The 15,112-nt window shown below is 44.6% G+C and overlaps 1 protein-coding gene across 1 annotated transcript in view; it reads right to left on the minus strand.

The window, feature by feature from the left end:
- LOC121833185 (lysosomal alpha-glucosidase-like) overlaps positions 1–15,112 on the minus strand; it is a 56,350-nt gene that overhangs the window by 24,759 nt on the left and 16,479 nt on the right. Inside the window, exons 6-9 of the mRNA XM_042286300.1 lie at positions 14,621–14,737; positions 12,829–13,028; positions 8,101–8,234; positions 5,141–5,292 (exon numbers count right to left, since the gene is read on the minus strand). Coding sequence (XP_042142234.1) covers positions 5,141–5,292; positions 8,101–8,234; positions 12,829–13,028; positions 14,621–14,737 — 603 coding nt within the window. The remainder of the gene's footprint in view (positions 1–5,140; positions 5,293–8,100; positions 8,235–12,828; positions 13,029–14,620; positions 14,738–15,112) is intronic.

Consider the following 15,112-nt stretch of genomic DNA (forward strand, 5'->3'; position numbering starts at 1 on the left):
GCTCACCTGCTTTGTCGTGCTTACCTCTTGTTGAGGTGATGGACATGAGGAGCTTTGGGGTAATCAGGGATTCAGAATCTTCGATTCAGCACCTTCGGCGTCAGGGACAAAGGTCGCCGAAGGTAATCCTTAATCTCCCGTGGTCGCTCCTCAAGACGTAATCGAGGGTCGTTTGGCACGAACCCTCGCCGACCAATTCATTGGTACGGGCTGCTTTGGTAGACATGGTCGGCTTCATGCAGTGGTAGCAAAGTGGTTTTCGGTTGTACATTCGCATCACCTACGTTTTCCTCGGTATACTTTGTTGAGCACAGACCTACACACGATGTCGGGAATGCTTCGGCGTTAGAGTGTCTCATTGAATTGGCATTGAATACTAAGGGGCAGCCGGTGGCGGTCGTCGTGCCATTGTGGTGTAAGTTGCCCTCGGTTTGTCAGATGCCGCTTCGCTCGCAGAAGTCTCGGTTGAAATACCTGTCAAACTTGTTCCGAAACAATCTCGGCAATCAAAATAAAAGCCAGGCAACTGATGGCAGGAAGTAGCTTCCTGATCTCCTCCCAGACAACGTCGTGGATGATGTCGTGGATGCCTGGGAGGCTGGCGTCGAAGTAGTAGCTGGACAACTCGAGTGTCGAGACGCCGGGAAGTTGTTCATAGTGGCAGGCTTGGGCATGCAGTGCACATTCCATGTTGGAAGCCTCAGTGATATGAACACTCCGACTGTTGTTGGGGGGGTTGCGGACAAGGCTGCCGAAGGTGTTGTCCTTCACGTGAGGGGCATGGGATTCTTAGGTTCTGTAGCATCAAGGTCGGCGTGGGCGTGGGCGCTCGATCAAGCGCAAAACATCCTCCACGAGTGCGGTGGCGCTCTCATTGGGGCAGTGTCCTGGACAGAATCAAGAATGCGGCTCTCTCTCGTTGATGTTGGCTGACGAATGCGCGCTTCAGCTCGATCTTGCATACTTCCCATGACGTTAAGGAGGATCCATGGTTCTCAGACCAGCGCCGGCAGTTTCTTCCACGAGAAGTATAGGTTCTGCAGGAGCTGGTTGTCTGTCCACCCAATGTGGCGGGCGACACTGTCATATTGTTCAATCCAGTCCTTGACGTCTTCATACAGCTTGCGTGAAAAAGCGTCGGAGTGTGATTTGCGACGGGCATGCAAACAATGGTGGGAGGGGACACGGTTTGCTGCTACAGGTTTGTCATTGTTGGCTTAGTCAGCTTCGGATTTTCTGACAGGAGACCGAATTCCGGTGGTTTTTCCTGGTAGCAGCAACTGGCTCGGATTTCAGGTGCTTCGTGGTGTATTTCCGAGCTTACTCCTTGTGGTACTCGGTCGTCTTGCGGTTGTTCTGCCAGGCTCGGGTCAGGACTTTGCTTACGGCTCGACAGGGGTATAAGACGCAGGATAGTCCGCCAGCCGTGTCCCATTATCGGGTAACTCGGTTGAAGAGCCGCCGGGTTCACACAGAGTGAAGGGCTATGGGTAAAGTGCCCAGCACCTCCACCTGAACATACAATTACAGCTGAGCATGACCTGCAGTGTCCCAGAATAGTGAATATTGATAGAAGATAGGACTGGAACAAGGGTCCGTGACAGTATAACAAAACTCGCAGAAGAGAATCTATCCTGACCACTGAAGAAGCTGCATTGCTTTAGTGGCATTCTGTCCGAATAAATCCTCTCCTTCGGGGTTTGGCGACTGCCGTGGACGAACTGAACTGAAATGGATGTGGGACCACTTTTCTGGTAATGGGCCACTGCAGACTGTTGCCACAAAGCGGCGTGAGCTGGGTACGTAACACGCTCGATGAAATGTCCGGGCAGCTTGCAATTCGCGTAACGAGTGTGGATGAAACGTTTGTGTTGACGAAACGTGCGACAGACCAGCGGGATCAATACCAACTGCAACACCTGTGCTCCGTGAAAGTGCACGTCTACGCCGGAACAATTTTGGAAGCAGCACAGCATCACCTAAAGCATGGCACAGGAACTACCAGCTTGAAGGCAGCTCTTCGGTGCGCCGCACACCTGTGCTCCGTGAAAGTGCACTTCTACGCCAGAACAATTTGTAAGCAGCACAGCATCATTCAGCGCGGCACGGGAACTACCAGCTTCAAGGCAGCCTTCCGGTACGCCGCACAACCGAAGTGAGCCTCGGTCATTTGATCGAGGCTGCACCGCGATTGCACACCGCCAAGCACGACTCATGCAATTTCCGTCGCTAAACTGTGTATCCAAATATATTGCACACGCTTCACTGCAAACCTCGAAGATTCCGATGGTCAACGAGAGCACAGAAACGTCGCCTTAAATTTTATCCTAGCGGTATCCGAATCAATCCGAGGTCCGAGCAACGTAGGTCAGATTGTCTCTTCCGTGGCAATATCCCGGTCGGTCACCAGCGAAATGCACACGGTCACCAGCGAAATGCACACCGTTCCTCCGTATTTTCACGTTATACCTACACCACGCTGAACTCTGAACTCGCTTTCGACCGGCCTCATATGACGGCTTCCGCGTCTGAAATCAACTCGCCGAGACGAACGACAACCAACAAAGCATCCGACAAGCTCCGGCCCAGCTGGGGCCAGCCGCTGCATGGGCGCTGCCATCTTTCCTGTGACGTCACGTATTTGGTTTGGTCATGTGACGTGTGGTCAAATTTGCGTACAATGGCAGCCGCCTTAGGGGGGTCACTTTCGAGTGCAGACCGGAACCCCGGTTTATCGCTCTAAGCCCCTCTACCTCGTTGCGCCTACGACACTCTCGTTCATCCGAAGCGTTGACACCAGCGCGCATCAACCTCTCCTCCTATCCCCGGCGCTGACAAACTGACGGACAAAACCGGTTTTCGTCAAAACGAACCCTTTCGTTTTCCGTAGTCACTCACTTAGCTGGCGCGGTGCGAGAAATAAGGGGCAGTGCACCGCGGCGCGGTTGTATGCGGGCATGTTTAGTTACCGCTGTGCCGCCGCCGGGTTTCCTATACTCCGCGACAACTTTTCTTGGCAATGCAGTGGACGGTACAGGCCCGCATCCCCTCTCCCATTTTGAGTGTGCGCGGGCTCTCCTCCTCTCCCCGGAAAATGGGGGAGGAGGAGAGCCTGCGCACATTCAAAATGGGAGAGGGGACGCGGGCCTGTATGTACCTTCCACTGCATTGCCAAGAAAAGTTGTCGCGGAGTATAATAGCGGTGCGTGGGCTGTGAATGTGTGTGTGTGTAATTAAAACTGTAGATGCGGTCCCCCCCCCCCCCCCCCCCCCCCGAGTGATATGGATACGGATCCTTCCACGAGTTGTATTATGTGGTTTTATCCACATGGTGATATGGATGACCGTATCCAACGGCTTCAACGTACTCTGAGCGGCAGAGTACAAAAATGGGTGAAAGTAATTACAGTAAGATCCATTTGTATATTCTTAGAAAATGCGTCATCATGACACTTGGGAAACGCCACATGCGTCACCCCTCGGAAAACGCAAAAGTAAGAGGCAGCAAGAAATAGATGAAGCAGAGGAGAAAGCCAACAGTGAGAAGTCAATAGGACAGCTTTAGGGTTTCCCAAAAATGGGATGTGCCTGGCGCTTCGAGGGTCATGTGAACGCATTCCCCAAGAATCTACCAACGAATGTTCTTGTAATGTTTTGCTTTACAATTTTGAATTTGACGTTTAGTAGCGCCACCTGGGTTCGGGTAGCGGTTACTAGGTGTTGTGAGAGTTAGTGCCAGTTTTTAGCTAAATAAAGTTAAAGATACTTGCTTGTTAAGGCACCGTTACTAGCTTATTTCCTAGTAATCGTTACTAGCTACGGCTACTACGAGCGTTTCTCGTATGTACCGCCTAGCATATGTGACAAGCAGTTATTAGCTTTTACCTAGCGAATACTATTACCTCTATTTTTAAGAGCGTAAACGTCACGTCGAGGGTCATTTCGTATACTTAATTTTAAAGCTAAATATATTTTCGCTTTCCTCAATCGCGGAAATTCCTGTTTCTGTCGCCGCGATTGAGGGGGATTCACTTGGGGGTGACACCGGTTGGAAAGTAAATGCACCACAAAGTAAAAAATAAAGCTAAAGTTGAGGCTTGGGCGAGTTGGTACATACTTCGGAAATTAAAAACAGCGCTACGTCCGTGTCGCTTCTTTGTCTGGTCCTCGTCTTTCCGCGCTGTTTTTAATTTCCGAAGTAAAAAATAAAGTAAGCTTACATTGATAAATATGAAACTTATAGATTCCTGCTTTCTAATCATAAATTGAACATTTTCAAACATCCAACCTGTGAACACCCATAGGTTGAAGTCGTCCAATCCCCGATGTGTTGTTCGTTCTATGTTAACTTGAGAGGTGTTTTATTTTTCTACGAAGCGCAATCGACTTCAGAGGCATTAAAATATTTTCAACCTAGTAAATAGCTCTAAGACGACTTCGTAGTCTTAGAGCTACGAAGTCGTCTTCGTAGCTGTAAGACGAAGAGCGACGAAGACTCGTAGCTCTTCATAAGCTACAAAACGACGAAAAATGCGTGTCCACCCCGTATCCTCAAATTTTATCGAACGCTAAATAGGACATCGCGTGACCCGATAAAAACTCAAAAACAAATAAAAAAAAAACACTGTATGATATAGTGCACCATTTCCTGCCCGTCTGCTTACTCCCTGTTGTTCGTATCCAGTTCAATATATTTAGGTAAACCAACGTGGCTACGCTTTTTCCAGTTAATTGTATCTCCCAATGAAAGCCAATCGCTCAATATCTGATTTATCTCTCAGAATACGCCAATAACACCTTCCTACTATTAACACTCTACTTTTTTTTTGGACACGCTCCCTTAGAGTCCCCGAGGGACTACACTTCGCGCTTGTTACCTTCTTTTGCCTCGTCCTTTACCTTACATTTAGGCCGTCAAGAATAAGAAACCACCAAAATTATTTCTCATGCCAGTTGTAAGCGAGAGCGCACTTTCAACGACGCAAACAGGAATGCAGCTCGCTTTCGAGTTCATCTGTGTTACCCGCTCTAGCCAAAAAAATAAAGAACAAACACAGATCCTAGTAGGGTGCAGCACCTCATCATGTACTGAGGAGAGACAGGTTTCCGGATTATTTCTTTTCAACTGCGCGCAGCTTACCAAGCCGTCATCGGTGTTGTGGTTTCTGGAGAAGGGGTAGAAGGCACCCAGGGCCTGCCAGCGTGCACACAATTCCACCGTGGTGTTGGAGTTGAAGCCGCAGATGTCCGCACCCACCAGCGGCATGCCGTACATTCCGAAGCTCAGCATGTCTGCAGAAAGCGTGACGGCAGAAGCGAATGCTGGTGCAAATGTTCACCGAACGTCTGTTGTTAAAGGTGTAGACGCGAAAACCTTGATATACTGCACGGCATGGGAACGCGTAGCAACTTAACACTTAAGATGCGCGGGGTGTCGAAAGTCCCGTGCATTTCATTATCCCTCCTTAGCCGAAGAGATTGCGGGATTCAGATTTAGGCATCTGAATATTGCTTCTTAGCCAATGAGATTGCGACATTAGGAAAATAGGAAGTCCGCAGGTTTAATTACCAAGCAAGGGGCGTGAACATAATAGACGACGCCTCGCGTTTCTTAAGCTGTGGGTTACTCTAGGAGCATCTGCATTTTCAAACCTGCAAAGAAGGAGCACCGGCATTACACAAAATGTTGTTTAGGGAGTCCTGGCATAACAATTCCGGCATCTTTTATTTTGCGAACGGTTTTTCGGAGGTGCGTACGCTCTAAAAAAAAGTCTGAGCGTATACTTTCACGGACATCTCTCGGAGAGCCAATCACGGCAACTCACGGAGGCAGCTCAGCGAATGACGATGCCGAAGCATATGTTGATACCAAAAAAACGCAGTCTGAGTTGTGACATTAAGCAATGCAAAACGTCACGCTTGCATTGCTTAATGTCACACCTCAGAGTGCGTTTTTTGTTCTAAACATATGTTTCGGCATAGTCATTCGCTGAGCTGCCTCCGTGAGTTGCGGTGATTGGCTTTCCGAGTGCTGTGCAGGAAAATATACGCACAGTCTTTATTTAGAGTGTAGTTGAATTCAGTGAAATACTAAAAGTTACAACCTGAATGATAAATCGTGCAAAGGACATGTTTTAACGAAGGGGACCTGTGATTTGGGAACCGCACCTTAGGGGTGTAATTTTTTTCAGATTAGAAAAATCAAAAACGCTTCCTCAGAGGGTTTTTTTCCCCTATATATTTAAGTTTTTTTTATCAGTATTTGGTGCGAGACGTAAAAGCGAAGTTTATCAGGGTTTAGAAAGAGGAAAATACGACACGGGTATACCCCAACCTCGAAGAAAAATTACACATTACCTAAGTAAAGATAACTTTTCTTACCGATAAGAAAAAAACAAACAACAAAAAAACACACGGTCAGATGTGTGGTTCTGTAGCAGGAATAAGCTCTTGAACGGTCAATGCGTGCTCTGCTCCTGGACAAGGTGCAATATAGATCTAGACCAGTAGTTCTCAATCATCGATATCTCGCGGAGCCCTTGTGAATCGGCGTAGATGATGGAGGACCCCATTTATGGTGATGGGAAGGAAATGTATAGGTTCATTATTATAGTGCTTTGATAAATGGATATAAGTAAAGGCTAATGTGAAGTAGACTTCACTCTTTGACATATACACGAGAAACCTCACCCGAAAATTGGAACATTTGTTCACAATCTGAGAAATTACAACTTTTATTTACGGGCTTGACTGATGAGGCTGGGCTTCGCGGATCCCTAGAATGCCTTCGCGTACCCCAAAGGGTCCACGGACCCCCACTTGAGAACTACTGATCTAGACAAAGACTTACTTCCAGTCAGACTTCGTTGTCCTTACATAAGGGCTGTTCCCGTTCGGGGTTTATCGGTTTTCCTTGATCTCCTGGTATTTTCCGAGAACGCAGATCCCTACTTATAAAATACATTTTAAAGGCAATGAATGGTCTCGTACAAATTCCAAACCAGGCATTGAGGCTTTTTTTTTTTTTCTGTACGTTATAATTCGAACTGTTGCTAATCTCCAGCATTTTGAAAAAAAAAAAAAAAAACTCAATCTCAAACAGCAACAGAGAAATATAATTTATAGTTTGAAGATCCGAGAGTATGGTTATATTACGCATAGTTTTGAAAGCCGGGTAGTCAGGTAAAACTTCACACTAGAAATAATAATAGAAATAAAAGCGAGTTCATCTGTGATCACTGGCAATGAATCCGGAGTGTTGAAAGATGAAGGCTGCAAAAAGCAGACAGCTTCCACGCAATGATTTCTCTGTCCATAGATGCGCAAATTCTTACAATTACGGGCTGCTATTTTTTTAAAATAATTAGCAGGTCATCCCTAGATATGTAAAAGAGCAAGGCCAACAATTATAATGATTCATTAATGCGATATTTGTTTCGGTCTCGATTTCCGGGAGCCTCAGAGTGACGCCACACACCAAGGTGCGCAGCATATGGTAACGGTCACATGATCCAAAAAGTTGTGACGTAAATGTCCTAGAATTGATATACGCGAAAAGGTCTCCACCACGTCACCGTTATCGGGGCCTCGTGATACCCTCTGGGGTCGAGCTACTTCCTCTCTGACGTCATCCCAAGATCCTAGCTTCTACTCTATGAGACAGCTTAAGAACCCCCAGAGTTTGGTTTATTATGTTCGCACTTTTCGCTTCGTGATTCAATCTTTGCTGCTCATATCGGCTAATGTGTCAATGACATTTGCTTTCTAGTGGTACCAAATTAACTGCAACAACTAGGCGTATTCTAGAGTGCGTTTGTTAGGAAGTGACGCCGAACATAATATTAAATATGAACCAACGAAATCAAAACGTTGGTGTGTTCTCATTTTAAAAGAAAATATAATCGTTTCACACCTATTAAAACATTATTAATTGTTAGTTATCAAAATGAACTAGACGTAGCTGCAAACGAATTCTGTCCCTACTAATTTTCCGAGTGCAAACTACCCCTAAAAGCAGAAATTTGGGCAAAGCGACCAGTATAAAGTAAACAAACTTGCGATACGGTATCAGGCACACCAAACTTGCTGCATCTTACGTACTTGGTATGCTTAGTCGCATGTCCTCCCAGGAAGACGCAATGTCCCCTGACCAGTGTCCCGACCAGGCGGCTTGTCCCGGTGACGTCGCTCGAGAGATGATGAACGGTCGTTTTCGTCGGATGGATGCCAAGGCTCTTGAGAACATAAATACCAATACAAATGAATCAATACCACATTACAGTCGCTGAGTAGGATTGCCCTTATAACATTAATTTTGAACCACGTCAACCATACACTTCATATGTATAATATTTGTCTAGTTCCAACTTTTTAGTATATAATCATGACACAATTATAAACAATTGGTTTTCCGACAAGCTTATAGGTTTGGAACCCAGACGACAAGAAGGTATAATGAAAGTATCTAAGGTAAAAAAAGAAAGGCCAATTTTAGCCTTGAACGCATCTGGTAATTTATTAGGCCCTTTGCAAAAATCCCTAAATCCCGAGCGCGCCACGCGGCGAATGATGGGAGTCCTCGGTACGCCCCTTCTCCCGCTACACGTGACCACGTGGCATACGTGAGCAGGCGCAGGTTACCACGGTAACAACTTTTGAGCAGCCTTGTCGGGCGAGCGACGGGCCAACGGCTGCCCCTTTCCTTCCTCATCGCTCCCCTTTCTACCGGTTCTGTCGTCTGCTGCGCCAACGCTTTGTCGAACATGGTGGAAATCTGCCACGGTTGCGGTGCAAAACAAGTAGATTCGGTGGCACTTCAATACGTGAAGGTAAGTTACGACGAATAAAGTATTGAAATAAGTTCACCTGTCGCGATGCCTTTACGCTGCCACTGATACGGTACCCCGTCAACGACGTACGACTCGGCGGATGGACGGGATAGCGGATGGCTGCAACGGCTGCTGGCGGTAACTGCCGGGCACGCACGCAGTCGCGGAGGCGCAGCGAGAAAGCCAGTGATCTGTACCGAGGGTTCCCAAGATTCCCTGCCGTCGTGGCGATTTACGTTTTGCAAAGGGTCTATTCATCACAGGACGTCTACCACCGTCAGTCGGTCATCTATTTTTTTAGAACATATCACTAAGACTTCACTTCATGAAAATTAATATTAGTTTATCCGCATGACCACCAATGCTTATCGCCTAGTGACAAATCAGTTAAATATATATTCGCTATCAAATATGGTAACAATATGATATGTGTTTAAGATTCGAGTTGACACATCTCGTCAACCAATACCTGGCTGTGCACTTTGGCATACAGAACATCTGCCAAATAACCTAAACGCCCCTGGCCGGCCCTCACTATAGGAATCACAGGAATGGTGCTGCTTCAGATACCTAGCTATCGGTAAGTTTTACCAATTCGATGGCTGCCCAGTTTTGAGTGCAATCTCGAGTCACCCTGAACAAGCGCGGTGTGGAGGCAAAGGACCTGACATATTACTTTTACAATTTCTCGTCAATGTCACCGCTTTTCATACTGTGCATGCGATCCACCCTTCAGCCTGGCTGAAATGCGGAAATCTCTTTCAATATTATTATTCTCGTGCAGATTAAAAAATGCTGATATTAAGTTACAAACGCTAAAAAGGCTCTAAACAGCACCTCTGACTCAGACCTAAAGCCTGGTTTTGATTGTAGTCAATTTTTAACTACTAAGATCTACTAATTTTTAACTAAGATCACTTGCTTTTTAAGCAAGTGATCTTAAAAAAACGCAATCACGAGAATGATAGTAACGTGAGAGATTTATGCAGCGTAGCCAGGTTGTAAGGTGGATTGCAAGTACACTATTCAAAACGCTGCACATCGACGAGAAATTTTAAGAGGGATATGACAGGTCCTTGAACTCTACACGACGCTTGTTCAGGGTGGCTTGGATTTCACTCAAAAGTGTCTACGAATTGGTCAAAAATATCGAACAATAATGAGGAGAAGGACCACCGTTCCCATAATTACTCGAGGGCCACTTGATTGCATACGCAAGAAGAATTGTGACTATTTCTGCATTTTCCAATATAGACACTGTAATATTGAATATACTGAAACTTCAGCAACTTGCACACCAATCTGTTTAGCAAGCTAAGTTCCATGGACGTAAGAACCTGATCATCCTGCAAGAGTCGTACGAATTCGTTTGCATGTTGTTCCATTTTATGTATTTTTTTAGTCTTCTTTATTGCGACCTTTGCTGTATCTGTCAATTAAGACGATTTCGAAACCGATGCTTATGAACCTTATCCTTTCATCCGTATTAAACGAGCGGGATGCATTTACCTTGTGCTAAAACGCCCTGCGCACTACGTTTACCCCTGTGCTAATCGTCTGCATATAATCCTGGCCTAAATCAAATAACCGTAAATATGTTTATGCTATTTTACCTCCAGTACGGCGGTTCTGCAGCGGAGGGGCAACAAATTAAGCTGGAGACATTTTTTTTTTTAGTCTCTATATACCAGAGTCTGCTTAATCTCTAATTAGTCATGCTGTGCTTGGCCAAGAATATTGGACTAGAGACTTTTCACCGATGTCGCCTTCTGAAGTTCTGCCAGGCGAAATCTATATTAACTGTGGTATTAAAGCAAAAAACTTAGTAACACACCTCCAAGATAAAGAAAGAGGAACCAAAGCCTCCGATTCTGCACTGTTTCATGATGGTTGCACAATTCTGCAATTGCTGCCGGTCGTCAAAACTACACGAGGCATTTAAATTGTCACCATTTTGAGCATTATAATGACAATATTTTTTAACCAACTTTTCGGCAGAACAGCGTTACCTGGAGTTTCGAATCTAACTTTATGAATAGTACCAATCGGAAGGACGAATGGTATCGTGGAAGTAAGGTAAAAGGAAAATATTGCGCACATACCAGTTAGTGGCGATCTTCATTAAAGTGAAAAAAAAATAATTTGTGTTTGCATCGCATACCACGAAGGCAAGCATGCAGGCATTTGTAAGAATATACTACAAATCACAAAATTCGCTATGATCTGTATCGACTAATCATAGGCTTTCCAAGCATGTGTGGTATAGGTTACAGTAGACATCCGTGAAAAGGGTGGTTCCCGTTTCGACCCATTCCCAATACAACCTTCCCGTTTGTACCTTCCCGTTTCGATCCGGCTCAAAACGACCTTCTCGTTTCATCCTTTCCCATTTCGCCCTTTCCCGAAACAACCTTCCCGCTTCGGCCATCGTTCGGTTCGTTTGTATTGTTCGTTAACAGTTGATTAGGTTCAAGTGTCCAGTGTCTGTTCTCCTGCTCCCCCCACATCACTTCTCCCTATCCTGAAACAACCTCGGAGACATGGCACTGTAAGGTAAACGCTGTGTCAGGGAGAGCTCACACGAACATTTACAACTTCATCGACCTGCAAACGGGATGCTCCTTGAGAAGGATATCGCTGCAGCAGCTTGCAAATGGTGGTGCCGTGCGGGCCAGGTGACCGCCGCGAACTATCACAATTGGAGTGTCGCCTTTCTGATGGCGCGATTTTCCTGCTCAACTTCCTCAACCAAAGCGATAGCATTTTGTGGTTTATGATTTTTGCCTGTGAACGCGACAGTTCTGTGTTTGAACTTGTAAGAAAATGAAGTTGCAATCCTATCCCCGTCAGCCTGTCTGATTTATAACTTTTAAAAATATCCCGTTCACTATAAGGAAGTTTTAGAATAACGTACGCAAGCGTTTTGGGTAACCTGAAAATTGCGTCGCGATATAAAAACTTAGGCAACGCAAATTTTTGCTCACTTTGTGCTTGCCTGCGTTACTCTAACACTTCATTAGGGAGTTTTCGTAGACCGCGTTTCCCCTTTCGCTAAGCCCTCCGCAACGAAGAAGCCGCTACTGCGCCTGCGCGCCGATGGCCTTGACTGTAGCGTTCTGGGTATCGTAGCGGGTTGTGGAGGAGCGCCACGTGACGTCGAAAACGGTCTACGAAAGCTCCCTGTAATTGCACAGAGCACGAAACCGTTAGCGCGAGTAAGCGATTGTTGGTTTTAGCTGTTTGTCTAAAAAAAAAAAAAAAAATCAGAAGACTGCCATCAACATTATTAATGTGTTTGAAAGCGCTCATGTGGGCCACTAACCTAAGCGGTAAAATGTGGTACCTTCTAATACCATTTCGAAGTAAAATTCGAAAAATCGCCAACATCGTGTTCATGGTAACGTTGTCGCGCAGTGTACATAGTCCATTTCGTAGTTACGCATTTTGGGGACCATCTTGAAAGAAACATTTTAAGTGGTTCAAGTAGAAATATATTTCGTTGAAGTTTGTCTGAAAGTATTGCGCATTTTAAGAATACGCTTACAAGCAAAAATATTTCACAACATAACTGAATCGCTCGCCTGCACCTTTGCATTAATTGCATTAACATGATTTCGGGACATATTCTTAAGCAGAAAAACTGCGCAAACCAGGATTAGAACGATGGACACTTTTCGCGAAGAGGTTGAGATGTGCGGGACTTTATACCAACGGGCTCCAAACGGGACGTATTCAAACGTAAAATATGTCTTGGCTATGGGTTCAAATATGAAGGGCGTTTCGGGAACGGGTTGAAACGGGACAGGTTCAAACGGGAAGGTCGTTTCGGGAATGAGTCGAAACGGGACGGGTTCAAACGGGAAGGTCGTTTCGGGAATGGGTCAAAACGGCACGGGTTAAAACGGGAATGGGTTGTTTCGGGCAACACCCCGTGAAAAAGGCATAAAAATAGGAAAAGGCCTAAGACGCAACCCAAAAAGTAATTAGGATCTCTACCTACTTGTAAGTTGCCTTGGCTTCAAAATGTGAGTATATGTTGTGCACGAAGTAGTGAGGTGCGATGTGGTGGCGGTCGCTCATGCAGAGCGTCCTGGTGTAGAGCGGTTCTCCGCCAGGAACGTACGGGGGATGATCGAGCCTGTCCGCTGTCGGACAACCGTCCGCATGACCGTTGTAGAAGTTGGACGGCTCGTTCATATCCTACAATTAGGAGCAATATAACCTCCGTTAAAGCAGTATGTTTTACAAAATGGCATTTATATTTTTACTTTGAGATATTTGGAAACCTCAAAACTAACAATTGGGCAATCGTAAAAAAAGCAAAATAAAAATGTAATCATTAAAATAAGTATTGCACGCATCATGTTTTTTTTTGTTTTTTTTTAACAAAAAAAAATTTTTTATAGGCTTTTGTAATTGTTTGTGCCGAGCAGATGAGCACATAAAAAGTTCCTTTCCCAGCTCTATTCCTACACTTCATAGCAGTACGCAGTTTCTCTTCGGGCATTAACAATGGTTAGGGAGAGTAGCTTAAAATACATCACAATTTAACTCCTGCCTTAATATATTCAGTTCACACTTTCTCCGCAATTATAAGGAGTTAATGTACATTTGACAGATGCATTCTCCTGATGTAATGCAACCGTCAATGATATATCTCAAGTAGCACCCATACTATTTCAGTAAAACGATTCTTGTGGTATACGTTGACAGCATATATCAGACTCATTTATTTATTGTTTAATAGTCGTCCTTGCAATTAACAATCATGATTATTATTAACATATTGTAGTTCACGTAATCTGCCAAGATCATGCCAACGCGTTGCATTTCTTTGCACCCTCTGCTTAGACCTTTCGAATCGATGATTCGCAAACATAAATAGCCTGTTCAAATAAATTGCCGCATAAAAATAGCCTCCCAAATAATCTTGCATTCAATTGAACTGAGGCGTGATCAGAGAGATTATTTGTCCTCTTATCTTCCACTATTCGAGATTCTCAAAATTCATTATATTGAAGAAAGTCTAGTCAATTTCTCACACCATATCCCAAACTTTTGTGGACAACAGAATCTCGGTGCATGAACTAACACGATAATTTCAACTGAACAGCAAACATCGCAATGTTCCCCGGGAATAATATAGATGACAGTCAAATAATATATATAGGCTTTAATTAAAATTTTGGGCGCATATAGTTTTAATTCCATGGCACTAATCATGTTTTTGCATTGAAGCCTATGTGTTACATTTGTAAAATTGCGAATTTGTGCATTTCTTGACGAAATATCGTAGTGTTCCCGAGCACTGTAATTGCTTGGCCATCATTAAACGCAGTTTAATAAGAATGTTCATGTTTCCTTCAAAGCTTTTGTATCCCACGGATTCTCCCAGAAAGTTGACCATGTATTAACAAGATGAAGAAATGTGGATGAGTCCAAGGAACTAGGGCCAATAAATAAGCTCCTCTTTAGGGAAATGACACATCAGATAGTGCGTTGCTTGACGTCATTTTTTCCTGTTAGTTATCTGGTTTCATTTAAGCTCGGAAAACAAAAACGCTTTTTTTTTGTCTTTTTGGCAATGTTAAAACAGTCATCAAACGGCAAAAAAGAAGATCTCTGAGCCTCTTGACACAATTTCTAAAGCTCTAAATTTCGCAGTTTTAATAGTAGTAACCATCGACGATTGCGCCTACAGTGCACCAGGGACAAAAATGACTGCGCCAACAAGGTAATCTTTGTAAGAAGTGGTTCCGGTGGCTCCAAAAAGAATGAATCAGCCAACTCACAATCCATGCCCCGTCGAAAGGAACGACGTTATGGAAGTTCTTGAACTGCTGAGCCCAGTATTCCTGGGCCTTTGGGTGTGAGAAATCTGGAAACACGCTACTCTTGTCGTTCCACACCTGCAGCGGTCCATAGAAAGAAGAGACATCGATCAGTGGGTTGTTCTTCACAAAGTAACACTATTTTTGGGTCAGTTCAATTTCAAACTTCCGAAATATGAGCTTGACGCCTGCATAACTGAGGCTTAACGTTTAAACCGAGAATAATTCAAGTGTACGCAGAGATAACGTAATAACAAACATTTTCGGGTCTGCTTAATATCAGATTAAAACTTTTATAATAAATTGGTGGTTTCAAGACGCCATCTTAAATACAATACACATTATTTTATTTTTAATACACTTCTCTCTGTACCCACATAATACAATAAGGCTTGTGCGTGTGACGCGGCAGGGAACTAGCAACCATATTTTTTTTTTAGTTTCAACACATAT

Source organism: Ixodes scapularis, unplaced genomic scaffold (genome assembly GCF_016920785.2).
Source record: "Ixodes scapularis isolate PalLabHiFi unplaced genomic scaffold, ASM1692078v2 PGA_scaffold7__128_contigs__length_106722199, whole genome shotgun sequence".
Lineage (NCBI taxonomy): Eukaryota > Metazoa > Arthropoda > Arachnida > Ixodida > Ixodidae > Ixodes > Ixodes scapularis.